Source organism: Vigna unguiculata, chromosome 3 (genome assembly GCF_037176805.1).
Source record: "Vigna unguiculata cultivar grain cowpea cultivar isolate G323 ecotype 2 chromosome 3, ASM3717680v1, whole genome shotgun sequence".
Classification (NCBI taxonomy): Eukaryota; Viridiplantae; Streptophyta; class Magnoliopsida; order Fabales; family Fabaceae; genus Vigna; species Vigna unguiculata.
Genome location: NC_140794.1, coordinates 52,927,317 through 52,951,367, shown reverse-complemented (window position 1 = coordinate 52,951,367; position 24,051 = coordinate 52,927,317). Strand labels below are relative to the sequence as shown.

Genomic DNA, 24,051 nt, shown 5'->3' with positions numbered 1-24,051 from the left:
ACAGTATTCTTTTTTCTTTTTTCTGTCCATTTCTGATTTCATGAAGAAAACTAAGAAAAGTGGCGGAAACACGCGGTGTAGAGATGAAAATCTGGTTGGATGACACATCCACTTTTGAAAACAGGTGTAACTGGTGTTGGCTTTTTTTGCGACTAGTGAGGATTTTCATTGTCTAACTAAACCCTTTTAAATTTATGAACAGAAAATTAGAGAGCCTTAATCAATTAAGTGATGTCGCAATCCATATGAATATATTAATATTTGTATTCGTGTTATTCTCAGTTTGATGAGGGATCCGTGGACATGAACGAAATAAAGTAATGATTTCTTACGGAAAGAAGGCACATACACTAAATTAAATTTTATTGAAGGGGCATTCGCATACCGACTTTGACTTGAATGGTTATAATATGAGATTAGATATTATGTATATGGTTGGGTAGTTCTTAGAAAAGTTGTAGGAAATTTTCGTTTGAAACATTATTGAGCAAGTCTACAAACAAACTACCACGTTTGGTAAAGAGTAGAGAAATAAATTTTTTCCAAAATGGTTTTTGTGATCAAAATCTATGGTAGAAAACGATGAAGCAAACGTCATTGAGATGGCAGCATTGTTGTCACGTGCACTGCAAATGTTTGTGATAATGTGAACGCGGAAAGGAGTTGATGGGAAGATGAGAGATAGGAATTACTAATGCAGATGTAGGACCATGCCTCTCTCCTTACACTTTTCCCATTTCCTGAAACTTCTTTATAAAAGCTTCTCCATAATTACTATTTATCAATCTAATTTTAAAATATCTTCAAAACCCCACCTTGGTTGCATCCCTTTACTTTTGCAATGGGAAAATAATAGTGCAACACTGTTACCACTTGATGTAACAGATGAATATTTAATGTCTCACGTGGAGGGGAAGATCACATAAAGCGTTTATGCCCGTGATTTTGCGGATAAATTATACCCAAAACTCTTCTTCACTTAACTTTTTAAGTATCGATATTTATACCATTCCTTTTCCCCTTCCACTGACCAGTGTGCATCCAATTTTATCATAGTTTGGTTCATTCGGTGTCAAAATTTGCACAATTTCAATACAACCAACTTATAGCTGTTACTCCACCATAATGCAACAACTTTAATTTTACCTCTTTAATTTCTGTCTATTATATTCAACTTATAAAAAGAATATTATATTCAAATATACTTAAGTCTATTATGAGACGAAGACACATAAAATCTTTTATTTCACTATTTCATAATAGATTTTTCACGACGGTTAAAATATTATTATCGACGATTTTAAATTATCGTAGATGTTGTCATCTCTAAAAATTTGATAAAAATGACGATAGTTAAAATAACCATCCTTAAAAATTTAAAATGATACCGGTTGTACTTGAATTATCGTTAAAAGTTATAAAAAAAGATAAAGAATGTATTGTATATCACAACGGGATTAACAAAAGAAAATCTATCAGAATAAAGTAAAAAAACATTTTCATTTGAGTGTTAACAAAGAAATATAATTCTTTTATGGATTTACCATTTGCTTGCTTGTGAAGTCATAAAAGATAAATCAAAAACAAGTAAACAAATCCTTCAATAAATGTGAAGTACTAGCCATAGGTGACAAAGAGACTCACGAGAGGAGTTTTATGATGCGGTTCGGAGAGCTTCACAAAGGAGTCTTCTGGTGAGGTTTGGAGAGCTTCGTGGAGGAGCCTCATGTCGTTGGTTTAACAACACGATGAAACATGTGATGAGACCGACAATGCTTTACTATTGGCAGAAGTTTGCGCAAACTGGTTTGCAATTGACAGAGGCTTACAAAGGTTCATCATTAGCGGTAACGACGACCGTGAAAATGTAGAGGGAAGAGAAAATGAAAGTGCAAGGTAAAGAAGAAACACTTAAATAAAAGTCGTGAGTGGAAAAAAACGCATTTTTTTTAATTGTGCACCTTTGACGATAATTTTCTATATAATCGTTGTTTCGCCATCACAAGAAAGTTTTAAGGATGGTTCTCTTTATAACCATCGTCGTTTCTCCATAGCAATAAATTTTTAACAACGGTTCTCTATATTATTATTGTTATTTTTCGTCTGTCTCAATTTTAATGACAGTTCTTTATATAATCGTCGTAATTTTCACTTTTAACAATAATTATTTAGCCAACCATTGTTAAAAAGTTAATAAAAATTGTAATTTTTCCACTATGTGTATTTTTACTATAGTGCTTGTTAAATATCGTCAATCAATGTTGTGAAAAAAAATTCTTTTTTCACTAGTGTGTATAAGAATAAATTAATTATTACTTATTTGTTTTGTAATTCTACGTAAATCATGTTTACCATAACACAAGGATAAAAAAATATATTCAAATTGTGAAAGAAAAAAAGTTCTTTCATATTTCTATATTAGTAGCATACTAAATGTTTTTATATAAACAATAACATATTTGCACTAATTTTATTTTTAAATTAACTGTACAATTACTTTTATTTTTTGACATCATCATTGGAACACTTGAAAAAGGATGAGAAGAGGAGAGAGACATGTTAAATTATTTAGAATGGTTAGAAGGAAAAGATGACCAGTTTAATAAAAATCACATTGACAAATTAAAAAAGCTTTGTCAAAAATGTTTTCCTTATGTGTGGGTGGTAAAATAGAATGACTTTGGCACATGAAAAATTGACTTTAGTAAAATGGCAAAATAAGATTAATCCATTATGGTTAAACTGGAACCGAACACACGTAATTATGTATATATTGGTTAATTAACATCTTCAATGAGATAACTTAAAAATATTATAATAAGAAAAAAAAATTTAAATGTTTTTTCACCTTAATTTTTGGTATTACAAAATATTGGGCAAGTAAGCCGGTTCCTATGTTAGCATATTAAAGGAGTCAAAGAAGACTTACATGTAAGCTTGTTGGTTACCCTTTACCACCCTTTAACATGAAATTTATATAAGAAAAATGAAAAAAAAAAAAAGAACTTTTAGTTCCTAATGGATTATGTAATATTGGAAATTGTGCTTGATCGAAATTTGTATTTGTTAGATTTTTATCCTTTTAAAGCATTGCTTTTAATTATTGTTTCTCAATTGCGTTAAAGTTGCATGTGATGTGTTATTTAATTTTACTTTAAAATAAAATCTTTTTGTAACTCACATTTTTAAAAGTTAATTAAAAAAATTAAAAAAAGTTAAAAGATCCGATATTTTTTACTGTTATTATTTTTATTATATATTAATAATAATATATAATAATAATAATATTATGTAATAATAACATTAATAATAGAATAAGAATATTATTATATAATAATAAAATATAATAAAAATATTATTATATAATAATATATAATAAAAAAATAAGAACAGTAAACATAATAATAGAAATGTTATGGTTGGGCTGGGCACATCTCTTTCCTGCACCTTTATATTTGTTGTATGTACCACCTACGTATATTGGATCTTTTAATGGATGCAATTATTTTGTTAGAAAATGATATTTTGACAACTAAATTTTAACAATTTTTATTTTACAATATGAGGTGACATTTTTTAAATGATTTTGGAATATTGAGAATGAGAAAATGAAAAAATGGAAAATCATTTAAAAAATGACACCTAAAATTATAAGAGAAAGTTGTCAAAATTTAGTAGTCAAAAAATCATTTTCTTATTTTATTATATAAAAAAGATGAAATAACATGTTGTATATTGTTAGTCACCTAAGTTAAACATCAATGTTAGTCGAGAAAATATGGATCAAAACCGATATTTTAAAAAGTACAAAAACCAATCAATGTACAACTTTAAATCAGGATTATTTTAAATTTTACGTAATACTCCAAATATCAAAACATATTTTCCCCAAATCTGAATATTATTTGTGTAAAGCTTTATCAACTATGTTTTAACATTGTGTTAAAAATGTTAAAAATTAAATAAATTTTAAAATTTTGAGAAATTAAAATAGTATTAAAGGTTTTTTAGAGCTGAAGGACTTTTCTTCCCTATCCCGCCACTTTTCTTAAGCTCACAGTAGTTGATGTCAATTGGGTATTATCTTCGTTGCTAATACTTAAAACCTTTTCTTTATTCAAAACCATACTTTTTCTTTAAGTAATGATATTTACACAAGCAACAACATGCATAAGCAAAGTTATATAATTTGTTTTAATGATAAAATTAACTAATTAATATTATTTAATTTTAATCAATACATATATGCAAGAAACTCCGTTTGAGATGACCCAATAAACTCACTACTTCAAAAATCTCAGAAGGAATTTGAGTAGATAAACTAGTTTTTATAAAATACTTTTGGTTGGCTTTTCTTCTGATCAAGAGTTAAATATAAAATCTTCACAAGAAAACAACTTATACTTAAATAATATTAATATTAATTAGTAATGAATAAATAAAATTATTAATAACAAATAAAATTATTATCATTATTAATTTTTCAATCAAAAATCTATTTCTACGTTTTTTTCACACCTCTCCTCTTCTGTTTACATAGTATAAATCTTATAATGTTTTTGAATGGGAGAATAATTAGTTGGGCCTGGTGATGTTGAAGGCCCAGTTTGAAGGTCCAGGTTGAAGGATGGTGTAATAGAATTGGATTCATGCGTTAGTGTGGAGTGAAGATTGGTAACTGAAAAAGGAAAGAGAGGGTTGAATGGAGAAGAAGCTCACTCTGGTTCAGACCATTGCTACTGCAGGCGTGTTCTCCGCCATTTCTTTCTGGTAATACGATTCAAATTCATTCGCACTCACTGCCAATTCTGTTGTAAACACTTTTATCACATTCCTCGCTGTCCTTCTCTTAGGTATGGCTTCATGTTTGGCAGAGAATCATCTCGCAAAGAGCTCTCTCAACTAATCGAAGATCTCCGTCGCGGAAACCCTCCGTCTCCCTCTTCCTCTTCCTCACATTCTTGATTTGAATCAGCTATATCTTCTTCTTTTTTTTCAATTCAGTTTCGTTTCCTACGCTCTGTGTGCCTTATAAACTCACCACTTTTCCCTAACAATTTTCTAATCTAGTGGTTTAGGATGGGGTTGCTTCTCAATCCTTTAATATGCACAAACTGCTGTACCTTTCCTTAAACGTTACTCCGTTCAATCATCTCTGTATTATTTCAGAGAATCATGTAAAAAAGTGCCTGGATTCGTTCGTTTTATATTTTCTGTTGAATCCGTTCGCTACTCATAGTTTCACTCGGTTGTTTACCTAATGCTTCAAGTAATTCCCTTCGTTATTAGTTTCATGTTTTCTATTTTATTGCGGTAGTATAAGAGAGAAAGAGATGCTGATTTATAATGCATGGATTTCTTATTTAGACAGCAAATTCCTTTACAACATTGGTTGTTGCAGTTATTATTAACTTACCATGACGGAGATGGATCATCTGATATGAGATTTTCACGTGACAATGTTGTCTAAAAATTGTCTTCTTTTTTCTGATGAACATTAAATACACAATGCCTGTTAAAATTTGCTAAGTAATGTCGTGTAAATTCAACTTTACAGGAATTTGTCTTTGGACTAATCCGATATCTTCCAAAATTGTTGATAAACCTATTATAAATTATTTCCTGAGTAGTTAGCAAATCGTTGAAAAGCCTCTTGCTATTTTACTGGTTTCTTCTTGGAATAGTGTTATTTTGTTGTAGCAAAGGTTGTTATTGATTGAATCTTGAGACACACAGTAATGTTAGCAGATTTTTCTCTTTCAACATTGTCATTTACTTACGTTATACTGATATTAAAGAATGAGAGAAAGCAATGACATTAGTGAGTTTCTGTAGATGTTTTTCTGGGGATTAATTAATGAAATTAGAAGTGACAAATGGAGCATAGAGATACGATATCAGTATTATTGGGTTTATAACGTAAGCAGACTAAGTATTTTCTCCATTGTACTTGGAGCTATATACATTATCATGAAATGAAATAATATCTTCTCGATCATCTCAGGTGTTGGCATGGTATATGCCAGAGTTCTCTCGTTTTTTTTCCTCTTTTTCTATAAAAAAAATATACTGTGTTGCTTTAAACTATACACCAAGATGCCTGAGCTTGCTATTTTATACGTTTACACAAGAACGGCCTCTTGTGTGTGCTTCTCCTGTGTTGATTTGATGTGGCCAACATAAAGATCACTCCCATGGGAATCAGACGCCGGAAGTCTCTCTCTCCTACCGCCTTCAGACATGCTTCTTACAAAATCCACCAGGTGCCGCCAGTTATCACCTTCAAACAACCTCTTGTTCATTCTTAGATAAGTGAATGCTGCCAATCCGTTGCCGGATTCGGATTTACTTGTAGATAAAACTTGAGCATATGCATCTGCATCATATCTCTCCAATGCGTTTTCTCCAGCAAGTTCTGCTCTAGCTGTTTTTGTTGCCATCTTCACCTGACTAACCAACCCTTCAGGTGAGCAGTTAGCAAAGTCAGGCTGCTCTCTGTCTTTCATTTCCATGCAGGTGAAATTGAAGACAACTCCATGCTTTGCCAGCATTCTGGCTATGGGCATATACCCATCGTTATTTCGCGTGTTATAGTAGCCAGCAGTTAGTTCAGCTGCGTGTGACCTTGCTCTGTAGTGCCAATGGATTCCAGCAACTTTCCCTGATAGTTTCACCCCTGATGTATCGAATATTCCTTTGGCTGATACGAGAATCTTCTCACCATGTTCTAGCAATTTACCAGAGTACCATTCTAGAAAGAACCGTCCATATTCGGTGTTCCATGTCCCTTCCCTTCTGAAAAATCCGGTATCCTCAGGAAATTGATTGTACTGGCCAGAGTCATGGGGTCCACCTCCTCCCCATTCTTTCTTTCCAATGGCCTCGGCTGCTGCTGCCAAGGACGCTTTCATATACTGCACGACAAACAGGTCATTTTAGTAGTCCATAGATATTTTTCAATTTTTTTCTATCCTCATTGTAATATCTTCGTCATAAGTCATTAGGAACCAATGGTTACCAAACCTTACCAATTTAATCATGCTTTTGGATTAATGTACAAAAGAAGTTTAAATTTATGCACATTTTTAATACCTTGTCATAACATTGGAATTCTCCAATTCCGGGAAACCTCCAAGTTCCATTTGCTTCTGGATACGATGGATATCTCAGTTCTCCACATGGACCCATGCCAACTTGTATTTCCTGTAAAAGTGTTCGTCTTATATATTCAGATTTCTTTCAATGCAGAGAAATGGGAAAAAAGACGTGGAAATTGCAAGGAGTTCCAAGTTCCCCCTTGTTACGTCTATTAAGCCTTAATGGATATAAAGTCCAATCATTTTATGGGAGTTTATCTTTTCTTTTCTTTTTCTTTATATATAAGTGCTCATAAAGGAGAACAAAACTTTATTACATAACGCTCACTTCAAACTCAAAACTTAATGGTAAATCTGTAATAGTTGGCAGCAGTAGTTGCTGAAGTACTTACCACGATAACGCTGCCTAAGTAATCTCCGAATCTGTCACGAAAGCTTCTCATGTAGTCTGCGTACACTTGGAGGGGAGTCCTTCCTCTTAGAATAGGAAGTGAATCACAGCCCAATGAGATGTACTCAGGATTCCTCCTCCCTGATCTGTCTGTGTAAACCAGGTCAGGGTTCTTGCTGATTTCTTCCTGCACCCATGGTGGTAGAGGAATGCTGAAAAATAAAATGCAATAACATAAATTTACAACTAGGGGCAAATAAAAAAGAAAAAAAGAACTTTCAAAAGTATTATATTGTGGTACCTGCAAGTGTCTCCAACATTCCCCCCACACTGATGGAAAGACATAACAACTTGAAGCTTCAAACCATGCATTTGTACCATCTGCACAAGCTCGACATAGGGTTCCCAATTGTACTTCAAAGGCCCGTCTTTTTCCACCAAACCCCACCAAGCATCCACCATTACGCCTTCCACTCCTGCACTCTTCAGGGCCATCAAACTTGCATTCATTGCTCTAGGCTTGTTCAAGCTTCCTCCCACTGTTACAGTGTCTAGTGGCAGCATCACATACACAGGTACCCTCTTCGAATCACTGTGACTATGAGCCACCGAAGGAGCATGCACCTTCTCCCATTTTTCGTTTCTCCTTGCTTCAGAGCTGTTGTCGCGTGTGGGGCGTGCTTCTTGCATGGAATTTTTCACTCGGAGACGGAACGATGGCTTAACCTTTGCAAAACTAATTATCGCAGGGACATCATCAGAAGTTTTAAGGATTTTGGTTTCTTTCTGATTAATAAAACAAACTGAAGAACGAAGTGTTAGAGCCATAGTTTGAAGGATGTGTAGGAAGTATTCAGGATTGTGCGAGTGTATTTATAAGAATGAAGTTGGGTTGGGGAGTTGAAGTGGACAACATAGGTGGGCTCTAATTGAAAAGTGGAAAAAGTGCAAAAAATCAAAACTAGTCTGTTCTGTTTCAACCTTGCTTACGTGTTTCCACCTCTTCCAATCTTATCTGACTCAAAACGTATGAGCCTCAGTTTTTAGCGGTTTTTTATTAGGTGTTTCCTTATGTGCATGCTGTTTGGACCATATTTGGTGTATTTGCCTCGTCATGTTTTTCTTTACTAGGACCTGATAACAAGGAGACCTAAGAACATATACATGATTTTATTTTTGTTTTAGTACCTTTACATTTATAAATTTTAAACTTAAACTAAAAAATTAGAAAAGCTAAGGTTGGTCACCGTTTCCTTGTTTGATCTTTCACTCATGGATTTTTAGAAGACATTATAGTAAAGGTCGCGGAAAAGAGATTAAAAGACTCCTTTAGTGATTGATATATAAGAGGCAAAACATCTTATTTTGGGAGATAAATATGGTGCATAGAGTATTGATGGCTAATGAAGTAGTGGCTGAAACTAGAACATCAACAAAAGTGTTTGGTGTTTAAGATACATTGTGAGAAGATATGACTATGTATCTCGGGTGTTCTTACTTTATATGTTAAGGATTTTTGTGTTTCCCATAGATGGGTTAATTAGATATGGACATGCATTAATTCAATCTTTGTATCTTTTTAGAATACAAAGGGGACTATGATAAGGAGATCAATGAAGACCTTATTCATTTGATTAGGGAAGTAAAGGATAAGGAGTTTTTCAAATGGTATAAGATAGGGGATGGAAGTGTTGAAATGAAATGAGTGTGCTTCAGTTTGGAAAGAATCGGTCCTCTTTGATACCCTCTGCAAGCAAACAGCTTTTGAACACCGAAGCCAAAATGGAATGTTAAATTTTTTATTTTTTAATTTTTCCTTTTATGTTATACTCACATATTGGTTGGTGTGATAATTGGTGTGGGGTATTGCATTTCTACCATAAGACAAACCCCACAAGATGAACTAGCTTGTCACTTGTTTCTGTCTTCTGCCTTTTCTTGCAAACTGGGTTTTCGTGGATGAAAATGTCTCACAATTCCAATATTTTCTTGGTTCTGCTTCACCTTGTTCAGGATAAGAAATGTTGAATGCTCCACCTTTTGTTGTGAAAACATGTGGTTCAGAGGAAGTCTTTGGTTTAATTAGTCTTGGACCGTTCTTTCAGCGTGTTTATGATAACTATTCTCAATTTTTTCATACCATTTCAGATTTAACATGTGTTTGAGTGATGGGCATTAATAGAATTGTAATGTTGACCAATGATGTATAGCCATTGAATGTGGATGAGATGTAATATTGTCATCTGGTCACAATTTTCAGAAGACCTGCCACAGACTTATTAATCTTACATTACACTAATAAATTTCCCGTAATGGTCCTCCTAATACTCACATTCCCATAAGTTATAGCACACTACGTGATTAATATAACTTCCCAAACAAAAGATATTATTAGAGGGCACACCTAAATGTTAGGAAAAAACTTGGTTAACAAATGTACATCGTCGTTTATGATGCATCTGCATCAGATGGAACGTGGAAGCATTCAAATTTGATTTGCAAATCGAGCAAGTTGATAGTTTCAGAAATTTGATTCGGAATCTTCCAAAATGCTTGATTTTTGATATTTTGTACTCTCCTATGAAGGGTTATTGAGATGAGCTGTGTGCACGTAATTCATACGACACAATTTGTGGAGGAAATAGAACCTTATCTTTACGTTTTGTCACATTTCTGATTTCAACTGAAACAATATTAGATGGAAAAAAAATTGATTAATCAATGACCAAGGGAAAAGGGGCATGCAAACAAGTTAGCGTTAATTCTTACGTAAGAAGTTAGCTTTTAAGATATGGAAATCAACATAAAATGACAGAAGCCATTGACGTTTGATTTGAAGATTGTTCCTTTAGCACTAGCTTCTGAGGGAGTAAGAAAAAAAGACAGCTTTCTAAAACCCCTCGTGGTGAATTCACCGATTTCATAAGATTTCTATCCGAAGTTGTCCAAAAGAAAGGGAATCACTCACTTTCAGAGCAAGCCATTTCAGTTCTTATTTTTGCATGGACAAGTAGGAACCATGATTGGTGATGAAGCTAATAAGTGAAGTTCAAATTTAACGGGTAAATGCTGTTTATGGCTATAAATACGTGGAACCTAACTTTTTGTTCAATACAATCCGTCCCTTTCTGAAAGAGAATATAATTTCATTGTCGTGATACGAAAAGCTCTTTCTGATGCATAATACTTATTTTACCTATAACCAAAATCATGGCATTAGTTATCCGTCTACACTGTTTCAACCCCTCTTTATCCTTCATTTAATTATCCTTGATTTTACACAGTTTACTTATACAATAACTTAGCAAGGATTGTTGGTGTATATTGGTGAGCTAATGAATTAAAACTTGAAGGCATCCACGTTATAAGCTCTAACTGTTCAAGTCATTCAACATGGTATTAAAATGAAGGTTGGAGACCTTTACAGTAACTTGCAACTAAAATCAATGGAAGGGTGAGTGGGAGTTGGCAGAAGTTTATGCGATTCCTGCATAACAAGGTAATATCTTTTTACTTCTTTGAAGTAAAGATCGACAATAATGACAAATTTGGAACTAAAATCAGTTCACCTAAATATTTGGAATTTTCAGAACTTAGCCTGAACTTATGTGTAAAATGTAAGCTGGAATACTTTTCAAAAATATCTTAAGACCTTTCAAGATATTTTCGTAAGACATGGTACGTCAATAATATCTAGGAAATTGAGATATCTTACGAAAATATCCAGTTCATACGTGTATCCAGTAAAATTTCCTAGGTATCTCAAGTATAGAATCTGAGATGCTAATTAATAACACATAATAGCATGTCTGAATGAAATAAAATAGTTCTACAATAATGTATACACTGCTGTAGATATACCTTGTCCAGCCATGAACTATAAGTTCTCATACATACAACAAACGATATCATTGCTGGAAACTGAAAATTCAAGAATCTGCGATGGGGAAAACAGATCCAATCTTATTGCTAAAACGATAGCACTTGATATTAACTGCATATGGACCGAGTTGAATGTGGTTATCCTCCCTACCAACATAGAAACACAGGGTATATAAAGCAATTTCAAATTCAGGGCTCACTCCAACCAAAGTGCTTGATACAGATTTCAGAACACCATTCCATTCAAACTGAACAGTCAGAAGCTGCGTTTCCGAGTCAGGCTGCAAGTTTTGGTGGCAGAGAGCATTAAAAATGAGGTGGTTACAGCTTGAAGTATAACAAATGTTTACCGAGATACCAACATAAACAAGCTAAGTACAAGATTTTTTACGTAATGAAACAGAAATATGAATTAGGCTTACATTGTTTTGGGAAAAATAATTTCAAAATGCTTTGATGTCTAGCTAATGATGAGTTTATTTCTTTCATGTGATTGGTGCACCAAACTTCTATTCTCTGTTTGGATTATTGCCAATACAATAAGCTTAATAAATAGTTACTCACAGTTTGTCCCCGTCGACGGGGAAAAATATAGCCCTGATAATCAACTCTCCCCTTTTCTTCTTCAAGGTAAAACTGCCAAAATACATCAACAGGTGAGATAGAAGAAGTCATTACAAGTTAAATTACAAATTAAAGGAACAAAATATATCTGTGCAGGCTTCATCTGATTATCAGATTAATGACTTCCCAAATAGCAAGAAAAAAAATACTTAATTATCAGCAAAAATAGAACAAGACATTGGCAGGCCTGAATAAGTATTTATGGTTACAGAACTTCATTGGCAAACAATTGACTATACAAGACTATAGCAAAGTATTCTTGGCAATTTCAACTATTGAAGTTATTCATCGAGGAATAACACTAAACTGTGCAACAGAAAACTAATCCACAGTAATACAATATTGGCTAATCAATGAGAGTGGTGATGTCAGAATAATTGCAGAAAAGAGCACCAAATATGACCCAATATTATAAAGTGGTGCACCTTCAATTTGGCATGAATAAGAACAGATAAATTATATAAACAGGCAGAAGAAAACTATGAGGTCATACCTGCAGCCAGTTATGGAAGCCAGAAACTTCGCCACTTTGTTTGATTTCTCCAACAAAAACATGTTCAAAAGCAGAAGAGGAGCCAGAAGTGCCACCACGGCCATAAAGGTCAAACCACAGATTGGTCATCATTTGTTTGAAATCTTGGTAACTCCCTGGTGCAATTCCCTTAGATGCAAGATACTTGTGAAGATATTTAATTGGTGCTGTTCTACTGATTTCTTCTATGAAAGAAGCTTGCTCTTCTCTCTCCTCAGATGTGACTACTTCCTTACATCCTTCATGTGGATTGTAATTATCTAGAAGTGAGAGAAAACGACCAAATGTAGGCTTTCTAAATACATCATCACTAACCCAAGTAAATAAGCTCCCCTCTGCCATATCTACCTTTTGGTAAACCTTTTTCCCTTCACCACAGTCAATTTCATAGTCTTTTCCAGGTACCAACCTATTGAAATCAAGATCCCAGAGTTTCTCACAAGCTTTTGATAGATCAGCAAGTTCATCTTCTGAGGGCTCCAAACTATCACCGACTTGAACCTCATCAGAGTATTCTTGCTCATGAGAAGGCCGTTTGTAGTTCTGCCAAGTTTCCTTCGGAACCTACATGAACTTGGTAAGATCCATCATTCAGATTCAGACAGGGATGAAGCATAAAACATCCATAACTGGTTAGATCACAGATTCAGTAACGAAGTTAACATACAGTAGAATTCAAAGAAGAATACGTGTTACAACAATATCAACAAAACAAAATTAGTTTATAACAATACAAAACACTGAAAAAGCCGCATATGCTTTTATATTAGACATATTGATGAAAACACAAACACAAACCTTTTGTGTCCGCCTTGGAGGTTTGCCAACAGTCTGCCATCCATCTTGATCTTCATTCACCTGCAAAAAATAAAAAACGAGTCTCACATTAATAGTTCTATTTAATAGAAAAAAAAAATGTTTTATGTTATATACCGCATCACTTGGAAAGAAGGCAAAGCCTATCCATTGTTCAAACTTTCTCAACATGTTCAATTCTACCATATTCTCACACACAAACCTTTTCTGTCCGTCTTTGAGGTTTTCCAACAGTCTGCCATCCATCTTGATCTTCATTCACCTGCAAAAAATAAAAAACGAGTCTCACCTTAATAGTTCAATTTAATAGAAAAGAAATGCTTCGTATTATATACGGCATCACTTGGAAAGAAGGCAAATCCTATCCATTGTCCAAACTTTCTCAACATGTTCAATGCTACCATACTCTCTCTCTCGAAGCCAGATTCTCAACTACCCACCAATTCAGTGGAACATTTATCGTGTTATTTAAAGAAGAAGAAGAAGAAGAAGAAAATTCTTCCAGTTTCTTTCTCCAAAAACAATCTTAAACTGTATGCAGAGACAGATAGATCTGAATGAAAGCAAGTGCCAGCAGGATGACCACAAGAGCTTGAATTCTGTACATATTGAGCACAAGCGATGCAGCACCAAAAGGTAACAAATCTGATAGAACAGCTTTACTATATATTAAGCATCAATAAGAGTAATTTGTCACTGGGATAAATGACCCCAGTAATCTATATCACATCAAGGTAGCAAGCAACCCAAAAAAGATATTGTTATTGAACAAAGTTAGGTATCAACTACATTACACTTTAAAATTTAAAAGATTTAGCGACAATCTCTTGAGATATCCAAACACATCATTTATAAACTTCAAATCTACGATGAAGCCAAACCATAACTATCTATGTTCAAAGGGTTAATACTGCAAAGCTAAACTTGAAGCTAAGAGTGAAGGGGATTTACCTTGTGACCAGTGCTGAAATTTTGAGATTGGCTCTCCTCATGCTGAGGACGGTACACTGCCTGGACAGAGAACAAGTGTGGTTACATGAAGGGCTACATATGAGAAGAGTATGGTATTGGATTTAAGAATTGAGACCAAGTGATTGACGTTCACCTGATGGGGCCTGTTGGTATAACTGTGACTATCCTCTTCCCACCGTTCTTCCTATAATGGCCATAACATTATCAATGAATGAGTAAGATTACATATTTTTGGGGAATTGAGAACAAAGATGAAGAAATGTGACCTTTTGGGGTGAGTTGGACCACTGTGTCTGTTGCTGGTGGTGCTGCTGCTGCCGATGAGGTTGAGGACGAGGGTGATCCTGCAGAAATAAAGATAGAATTTTGATATCACGTGATCCTGACAGATAAAACTTGAAAAATGGGAATGTCGAGTTGACATAGTAGAATCGGAAACCTGATCCTGATCGCCGGAGACAAGGTCGGCCCAGGAGCGTTCACCGTGTTCTTCTTGGCCATCGTTGTGATCAGCGCCACCGATAGCAACATCGACCAAGCCCTTGATGAGACCCTCCATTTTGATGTTGATGATGTTGTTGTTGTTGAAGCTGTTGAAATGGAAAGTGAGATAATGAATCTGAGATGAGTTGGTTGGATAAGGTAATTTGAGAGTGACAATGGCGGGTAATTTAATAAAGATAATTAATAATATCAGTAATAAGAAGAAGAAGAAGAAACAAAACATTTTTTTGTAAAAAAAATAAAATAAAATAGTTTCAATTATAATTTTGTCCGTAAAATTTGAAATGATTATTTTAGTTCATTAAATTATTTTTTAATAAAATATATTTTACTTATTTAAATTTAGTAATCATATTTTCAAAATTTTGAAAAGAAAAGCATTTTTAAAAAACCGAGAAAGTAATAAATAAAATAAAATGGGACAAGGATTATCCTAAAGACTAAAACTAAAATCCTAAATAAAAACAAATTATTCTAATTAAAGCATAATTAAGGAAATAAAGGAAATGGGATGAGAATTGGATCACAAAAAATACATAATTATTATTTTCTTGGCTTGCCGACATGGATGAGTGGAAGTGGGAGATTTAACGTGATGAAATGAAAGTCAAAGGCTGTCTTTGATGGTAGACTCGCCACGTGAGATGAGATTACCTAATTTCTCGTATCATAAATAAAAATATCGAAGGAGAGGATGATAAATAGAGATGGCAAATAAATTTATTTTCGTAAGTATTGTTTGAATTCGTTCTCATTTTGATGGAGAATCTCCGCATTGACTGGGTATGAGTATGTAGAGTTGTCAAAATGGGTTGAAACCTGCGAGCCAACCCGGCTCACCACGGATTTAGGTCGGATTGGGTTGAAATTTTTTTACAAATTTCAATACGAGTTGATTTTTGACCCGACTCATTTAGAACCTGGCTCATTCGGGTTAAACTCGTGGTGAGCCGGGTTGGCTTACCAACCCGCACATAAAAGGGTCAGACAAGTGTTTTTATTTATTTTTATTAAGTTGAGCTTTACATTTGGGTCATATTAAGTTGTTTCTTTATCCAACACATAAATAATTTGTACTTTTTTTTATTTTGGTTTGTATTTGGATTGTATTAAAGTTTATTTCAATTTTAATTAGAATTACAATTTAGACTGAAAAAAAATAAAAAAAAAATAACATTTTTTTTAATTAAGTGAACATGTGAGCCAACCTGTTTAACCCGCCAAGCCGTGGTGGACCGGACCAGATTCAATTTTTTTTGGCTCGCTAAAAAATGAAATGGGTTGGGTTGGCTCATTAAATCATCAACCCGTGGTGGGTCGAGCCGGGTTGGGTCGGGTTACCCGTTTTGACAGCTCTATGGGTATGGGGAATTCCCGATTTTTTCAATTGGGTATGGGGATGGATATGGGTAGCGATGGCAACAGGGCGGGGCGGGCACGAGTTTCGCTATCCCATACCCATCCTTGTAAAAAACATTCATCCTCATCCCCATACCCAAACCCAACGAGTATCAAACTTTTGTCCCATCCCCATCCCTACCGGGTAACGGGTATAATATCGTACCCATACCCATACCCATTTTCTTACTACTTCAATATTAATTTTAATTAATCTTTATAAAATAATACAAAATTATGATAAAGGAAACATAGTATTAATAAATATTCAATATTAGAAGGATGGTTGTTTCTTTGATATCAAATACTTAAAAATAAATTATAATTGTTTACATTTTAGATTATAATACCAAATAAAATTTTATGAGAACCAAAATATTGATTAAATTTGCAAATATTAGTTAAACATAGTTGATAAAATTTAAAAATATTTTTTAAAATATAAAAGAAAAACAAATATTGAAATTAAAATATGTTTTAAATGTTTGTTTACTTCAATCTTTTAAATTCTAATAAATCTATTTTTTATACACTAATAAAAGTTATAATACAACATGATACAAAGAACAAATAATAATCATAATAAAAGTTTTAAATAAATTATAATTATTTACATTTTAGATTATAATACCAAATAAAATTTCATGAGAATCAACACATTTATTAAATTTACAAACATTAATGAAACCTAGTTGATAAAATTTAAAAATATTTTTTAAAAAATATAAAAGAAAAACAAATATTCAAATTAAAATATATTTTAAATGTTTGTTTACTTCAATCTTTTAAATTCTAATGAATATTTTTTTTATACATTAATAAAAGTTATAATACATCATTGATCAAAATGATACACAGAACAAATAATAATCATAATAAAAGTTTAAAATAAATTATAATTGTTTACATTTTAAATTATAATACCAAATAAATTTTCATGAGAACCAACACATTTATTAAATTTGCAAACATAGTGAAACCTAGTTGATAAAATTTAAAAATATTTTTTTTTAAATAAAAAGAAAACAAATATTTAAATTAAAATATATTTTAAATAATTTTTTACTTCAATCTTTTAAATTCTAATGAATTTCTTATTTTATACACTAATAAAAGTTATAATACATTACTTGATCAAAATGATACAAAGAACAAATAATAATTATAATAATAAAATTTTAACATAAATCTTGTATATTTTGAACTTCAATTATGTTGGATGGTGATAAAAAAATATTTATGACAATTACATTAAATTTTTATATTGTAGTAAATAAAAGTTATTTATACAATTATACTGAAAAAATTACAATATGAGATATAATGAGTTAAAAAATAAAAAATAATTAGATAAAATATATCGAAATAGTATTCTACATAATAAAAATAAACAAGAAATAATAATATTAAAAAATTAACAAATGTTTACTAACAATTTGAGAGACTATTGAAAGAAATTATCTTAGAGATCTAAGAAAACTTTTCAAATATCAACATATTTACTCAGTGGTTGAGAAATAACAAAAATTGTTTTAGTGAAACAAAAGAGTTTAATGAAACAAAAACTAATAATAATAATAATAATAAGTAAAGGAGTTTTTTTTATATTACCTATTAAACGAAAGGTTTGTGCTATTAAATACTTAAATTGAGAGTATTAAACATTTTTATGTGAAAGGAAAATATACAATAACTAAAAATATTAAAAAATAATAGAAATATTCGAATGTGAGACATAAAATATTTTAATTGACATACATATTTTTTAATTACATAAATGTTATGATAAGATGAAAAATATAATTGAGATGCAAATGAGTTTCATGACAAACCAAATAATTAGAAGAAATAAAAAATAATAATAATATATATATATATATATATATATATGGTTACTTAATTAATTGAGAATATTTTAATAATTTAAATGGGGACGAGTATTATGGCGGGAATATGTACATCCCATCCCCATCCCCATACCCAATTGAAAAAGTCGGGGATTCCCTATACCCATAGAGTTGTCAAAATGGGTAACCCGGCCCGACCCGGCTCGACCCACCACGGGTTGATGATTTAATGAGCCAACCCAACCCATTTCATTTTTTAGCGAGCCAAAAAAATTCGAACCCGATTCAGTCCACCACGACTTGGCGGGTTAAACGGGTTGGTTCACGTGTTCACTTAATTAAAAATAAATAAATAAATAAAAAGAACTCACCCTCTATATTAGTAGTCACGATAATGGTTAAGATATAATTAATAATTCTTTATTTTATTATTTTATTTTAAAAAATAAAATAATTAATTATAGAAGGGTTAAATATGTTTTTGGTCCCTTAACTTTTAGTAAATTTTGGAATTAGTCCATTTTGAAACTTTGGACCAATTTAGTCATTGATCTTTCGAAATACGTGAATTTAGTCCTTTTAATCAAATTTTGGTTGGTTTATTGGATGTTTCGTACACATTTCAGGATTGTATTTGAGTTGTTTATACTGTTTGACACATTTTTGCTTTAATGTTAAGTCAAATACTATTATGAAACGTGCTTGAAATGTCAAATAAACTTAACAAAATTTGATTAAAAGGACTAAATCCACGCATTTCAAAAGATGGAGGACTAAATTGGTCCAAAGTTTCAAAATGGACTAATTCCAAAATTTACTAAAAGTTAAGGGACCAAAAACATATTTAACCCATTATAGAAAAATGTTAACCCGATTTTGAAATAAAGCGAATAAAAGATAGAATAATAGATAATAGAGAAGAAAAGAAAAAAATAGAGAATAAAGAATAGGGAACAACTGATCTATCTATTATTATTGATAGAAAGAGTCCTACTTATTACAACATGTAATCCATACAGAAAACAAATCAACTTAGTACTTAGTTAATACAAATATTTACATAAAGAGTAATTAAAGAATAATGAATCATATGAGTATAAATCATATGATATGAGTAAATGTATCAAATCAATAGACAATCATTAATTCATAACACTCCCCTTTGAGTGTCCATTGATAAAAGAATGTGTTTCGTTAAAACCTTACTAGGTAAAATCCTTTGGAATAAAAAACCTAGTAAAGGAAAAAGAATACAAACCCCCTCATGTAAACTTACATCATTAAGGCACTACAAGAAAAACTGATATTATCGACAGTCAAAATCCGTCGGTAATGGTCAAAATCCGTCGCTAAATCAACATTATCGACGGTAAAAAATTTGTCCCTAAAACTCTTGTCAGTAAAATTTTTCCGACGGAAATCATGTTCCGTCGATAAATCTGTCGATAATTACCGATAGAAAAATTCGTCGATAAATTTGTCGACAAATACCGACCGAAAAATCTGTCGGTAATTACCAAAAAATTCGTCGGTAAATAACATGCATTGTTCATCTTCTTCCTCCTCCTTCTTTCATTTTTTTTTTCATTTTTTTTAGTCGTCGCCATCTCCACTCTCGTCGTCATCGTCACCGTCGTCGCCGTTGTTGCCACCGTCGTTGCCGTCATCTTTTTCTTCCTCTTTCTTTTTCTTCTTTTTCCTTCTTCTTCTTCTTCTCCTTCTTCTCCTTCATTTTCTCCTTCTTCCTCTTCTTCTCCTCCTTCTCCTTCTTCTTTTTATTTTTCTTCTTCTCCTTCTCCTTTTTCTCTTTCTTCTTTTCTTTATCCTTCTCCTTCTTTTTCTCCTTTTTTTTTTCTTCTTCTTCTTCTACTTCTTCTTCTTTTCCTTCTTCTTCTTCTCTTCTTTTTTTCTTTTTCTTCTTCTTCTCGTCTTCTTATAAGGTGAGTTTGGCGGGAAAATTCTTGCTCCTTTTACCGACGAATTTATTCGTCGGTAAATTCGACGATAAAAAAAATTAAATTATCGACGAATTTTACCGATGGATTTTAAGTTACGTAAGTACCGACAGAAAAATCCGTCAAAAATGCAAATTTTGGCGAGAAATTTCTCGCTTCTTTTACCGATGGATAAATCCGTCGGTAAATCCATCGGTAAAATTTTTTAAAATTATCGACGAATTTTATCGACGAAATAATTCGTCAAAAATACAATTTGAGTGGGAAATTTCCCGTTTCTTTTACCAACGGCTCAATCCGTCGACAAATTTCTCCGTTAAAAAAATTGGAATTATTGACGAATTTTACTGACGAATTTTTCTGTCGATAAATGAAATGTGTTACCGATGTATTTTTTCGTCGATAATTAAAATTTAAAAATTCGTCAGTAAAATTCGTCGATAATTTAAATTTTCTGACTGAAACACATTCGTCGATAAAATTCTGTCGGTAATTTCAATTTTTTTTTAGAGAGGTGACAAAGTCTGAACTTGTGAATCATTTGCTCAAAAGTTCTTCTTAGCAAAAACTTCGTAAATAGACTTGCCATAATTTCACATGAATGAATTTTTTGATATCTATATCATCCTTTCAATTGAACAATACACTATTGTCTTCATATATGGTTGTTGATTCCATCTTTGTCGAGGATAGTCACAAGTTTCTTGCACATGTTGAATTATAGACCTTAGCCAAATATATTCACAACTTTCCTCGTAATTCTATATGATTAGACGATGTTACTACTATGGTTTGATTCATATACCTTCATGAAACCATTGTGCTACCACATGTGAACAAACATCTTGTTTGTGATAAACCATTATGATGTTATGAGAATATGTAAAATAACATGCATATACATGACCCATTCGTCTGAATCTGAATCATTTGGATGGAATAAGCTCATATTCGTAGTACCCTTAAAGTAACAAAGTATATGTTTTATTCCAAACTATTTTCTTCTTGTAGTTGAAGAACTATATCTTGCTTAACAAATTTACAGCAAATGCAATATTAGATCGAGTATAATTAGCAAGATACATTAGTGTTTTTATGACACTAAGATATGATGCTTCTGGACCAAGAAGATCTTCATCATTTTCTTGAGGTTTAAGAGTCTTTATCAACATCTAATGACCTCACAACTATTGGAGTGCATAATGGACATGACTTTTCCATTTAGAACATTTTAAGCACCTTAATTATATAAGCCTCTTGACGTATAAAAACACATTTATTTAAATACTCAATTTCTTCTAATTTCAAATAAGACTTTACCCTTCAAAGATCATTCATCTCAAATTATTTCTTTGAGTAATCAATTGCCTTTATGAGCTCATTAGGAGTTCCAACGATGTTTATGTCATCTACATGAACAATAATTATGACAAATTTATTTTTAGATCTTTTCATATAAATACAAGAATAATTAGGATCATTTCTACATCCTTATTTTAATAAGTACTCAATAAGACGGTTATGCTACACACGTTCTGATTGTTTTAATCAATAAAAGAGCATGTTCAATTTTATTGAATAACCCTCTTTAGAATTTGTCTTGTTGAGCAAATAAAATCCTTCAGGGATTTTCATATAAATATGATTCTCATTCTCAAAAGAATCGTACGAATAAGTTGTAACATCATCCATTAGATGTAATGCAAACCTTTTTGTGCAACTAGGATAATCGAATATTGCAATGTTGTTGCATAAAATACTAATGAATATGTTTTTTCACAAATCAATACAAGGTTTTGTGAACAACCTTAAGCAACCAATTGTGCTTTGTATCTAACAACTTCATCATTCTTAATTTGATTTTTGTGCAAAAAACCATATGTACCCAACGAGTTTCACAACTTCCAACTTCAGGTGTGCGAACTATACGTCCAAAAACCTTTCATTTAACAAGCAAATATAATTATGCTTCTTTGCATATTTTCATTTTGGTCAATCTTTTCTTTACTGACAATATTCAATGATCATTGCTTATTGATCCTCATTATCATTAATAACATTCATCGCTATGTTATAAGTAAAAGTTTCGTCGATGTTAGCTTCATTTTGGTTCCATATTATATTATTCATGACATAATTTATTGAGATCTCATCATTTTCAACAATTTTAGGTACCTGAGGTTCTTTTAGAACCGAACCATTAATTATGTCAAATGAATACCTTTTTTATTAGGTCATTTTGCATTTTAGTTCCCTTTCTCATTCAAGAGTTTTTATCTTTGGAACCAATAGGCCTACCACGCTTCAAACGTGTCTTTGGAACTAACAAACCTACCATGCTTTTATTACTCTTGAGAATTGTATAAGTTGTTACACTATCAATAAGACACATATTCTTTGGTACTAGTACAAACATTCATTTTTCATATAAACATAAATATCAATACTAGATTTTTTTTTAACATTCTCGTAATCAATAAAATGATCAATACTTCCATTTGCTTTAGCAAATAAAATAATAATATCATGAAGAGTAGCATCCATATAGCCATAATCAGAATCATCATCTTCATTAGCAAAGTGTGTTTCCATGTTCTTCTCATTATTTGTAAGATGCTTTGGTGTACAATAAGTACAACTCAAATGGTCTTTACCACCATAATGATAATATATACTTTTATTTTTTTGTCAATATTTTCACATTTTCCTTTTCCGTTATTCACATTATTGTGCCACTTATAATGACAAAATGTGTATTTGAAATTTTCTTTATAATCATGTCCATGATCAATATCACGATCACGATCACGATCACGGAAATATAAATCAAATGTTGCTGCATTCACTTATGGAAATGGAGCAGAACCAATTTGGATAGGTTTTATGATTTTCTATCAAAAGCTCATTGCTTTGTTAAGTCATACAAAGACATGAAATAAATTCATAACATTTATTGCTGCATTCACTTTTGGGAATGAAGCAGATTAGGCGGATCTCATGATTTTTCAACAAAAGCTTTATTGTTTTGTCCAGGCAGCCATACATAGGCATGAAATAAATTCATAATATTTGTGAAATCTTTTTTCACAATATTTTTGTCGCATGAGCAAATTAGTTGCTTAGATGTTTTATTTTTTTATTTAATGATATCCCAATATCCATTACATCTAAATGTATTTCAACATTTAAAATCCAATATAAGAAATTCTTCCTTGTAATATTAAGGGTCACAAATTCAAATTTTGCAACGTTTCACATATTTAGAACTAGCACATAAAATAATAATATTAATAATAATCATCATCATCATCATCAAAATAATAATAATAATCACCGTCATAATAAAAATAAAAAATAATAAAACATAGATGAAAATTGATAAAGTTAAACAATTCACAAGAGGAAGAATATAAGGTAAAATTATAAATTGAGAAAGGATTAAAAAGAGCCTGGATTGAGATACGCAGAGCACTGTCGTTGGAGAGAAAAAGCTTCCACTAGTCCTCAATTGGTTGGAGCATCGTGTTGATAACGTGTTATAAAATAAAGCGAATAACAGATAGAATAATAGATAATAGAGAAGAGAATAAAAAAAATAGAGAATAGAGAATAGAGAGCAACTCATCTATATATTATTATTGATAGGAAAAGTCCTATTTATAGATACAACATATAATCCATAAAGAAAACAAATCAACTTAGTTAATATAAAATATTTACATAAAGAGTAATAGTAATGAATTATATGAGTATCAATCATATAAAATCATATAAGTAAATGTATCAAATCAATGGACAATTATTAATTCATAACAAACCCATATTTGAAAGGTACTGATTAAAGTATAATTAATGATATTTGATTTTTTTATTTTTACATTAAAAACTGGAATAATTAACTCTTTTAATTAATTAAATATTCTATGAAATTTCTAAGTAATAATCTTAAACAAAGTAAGTATTTTGAAATCTGTAAGGTTTGTGTTAAAAGCAAGAAAAAATATTTCTCTAACACTTAAAAAGTTTCTTAGTG

The 24,051-nt window shown here is 31.7% G+C and overlaps 2 protein-coding genes and 1 long non-coding RNA gene across 3 annotated transcripts; 1 reads left to right on the top strand and 2 right to left on the bottom strand.

Moving 5' to 3' along the window:
• The first annotated feature begins 4,635 nt into the window (after positions 1–4,635).
• LOC114179692 (uncharacterized) lies at positions 4,636–5,207 on the top strand. Its single transcript, XR_003603519.2, has 2 exons — positions 4,636–4,770; positions 4,854–5,207. It is a non-coding gene; the product is annotated as an uncharacterized LOC114179692 (long non-coding RNA).
• Positions 5,208–5,884: 677 nt separating this feature from the next.
• Positions 5,885–8,340, bottom strand: LOC114179691 (beta-amylase 3, chloroplastic-like). The gene is made up of 4 exons (XM_028066106.2): positions 7,790–8,340; positions 7,490–7,700; positions 7,093–7,203; positions 5,885–6,914 (listed from the first exon to the last, which is right to left on the bottom strand). The coding sequence occupies exons 1-4, from the start codon at positions 8,314–8,316 to the stop codon at positions 6,123–6,125; spliced, it is 1,641 nt and encodes a 546-aa protein (XP_027921907.1). The 5' UTR covers positions 8,317–8,340; the 3' UTR covers positions 5,885–6,122.
• Positions 8,341–11,275: 2,935 nt separating this feature from the next.
• Positions 11,276–14,971, bottom strand: LOC114179381 (uncharacterized). Its single transcript, XM_028065709.2, has 9 exons — positions 14,754–14,971; positions 14,581–14,658; positions 14,448–14,498; positions 14,294–14,353; positions 13,545–13,604; positions 13,325–13,384; positions 12,488–13,090; positions 11,935–12,006; positions 11,276–11,651 (listed from the first exon to the last, which is right to left on the bottom strand). The coding sequence occupies exons 1-9, from the start codon at positions 14,871–14,873 to the stop codon at positions 11,418–11,420; spliced, it is 1,338 nt and encodes a 445-aa protein (XP_027921510.1). The 5' UTR covers positions 14,874–14,971; the 3' UTR covers positions 11,276–11,417.
• Between the last annotated feature and the right edge of the window lie 9,080 nt (positions 14,972–24,051).

Excerpts from the sequence above, each read along its gene's own strand:
- LOC114179381 (XM_028065709.2), bottom strand. The coding sequence starts at position 14,873 with ATGGAGGGTCTCATCAAGGGCTTGGTCGATGTTGCTATCGGTGGCGCT. Across the intron at positions 14,659-14,753 it reads TCTCCGGCGATCAGGATCAG|GATCACCCTCGTCCTCAACC; the intron begins GTTTCCGATTCT and ends TTATTTCTGCAG. Across the intron at positions 14,499-14,580 it reads GGTCCAACTCACCCCAAAAG|GAAGAACGGTGGGAAGAGGA; the intron begins GTCACATTTCTT and ends TGGCCATTATAG.
- LOC114179691 (XM_028066106.2), bottom strand. The coding sequence starts at position 8,316 with ATGGCTCTAACACTTCGTTCTTCAGTTTGTTTTATTAATCAGAAAGAA. Across the intron at positions 7,204-7,489 it reads ACTTAGGCAGCGTTATCGTG|GAAATACAAGTTGGCATGGG; the intron begins GTAAGTACTTCA and ends ACACTTTTACAG. Across the intron at positions 6,915-7,092 it reads AATTCCAATGTTATGACAAG|TATATGAAAGCGTCCTTGGC; the intron begins GTATTAAAAATG and ends TTTGTCGTGCAG.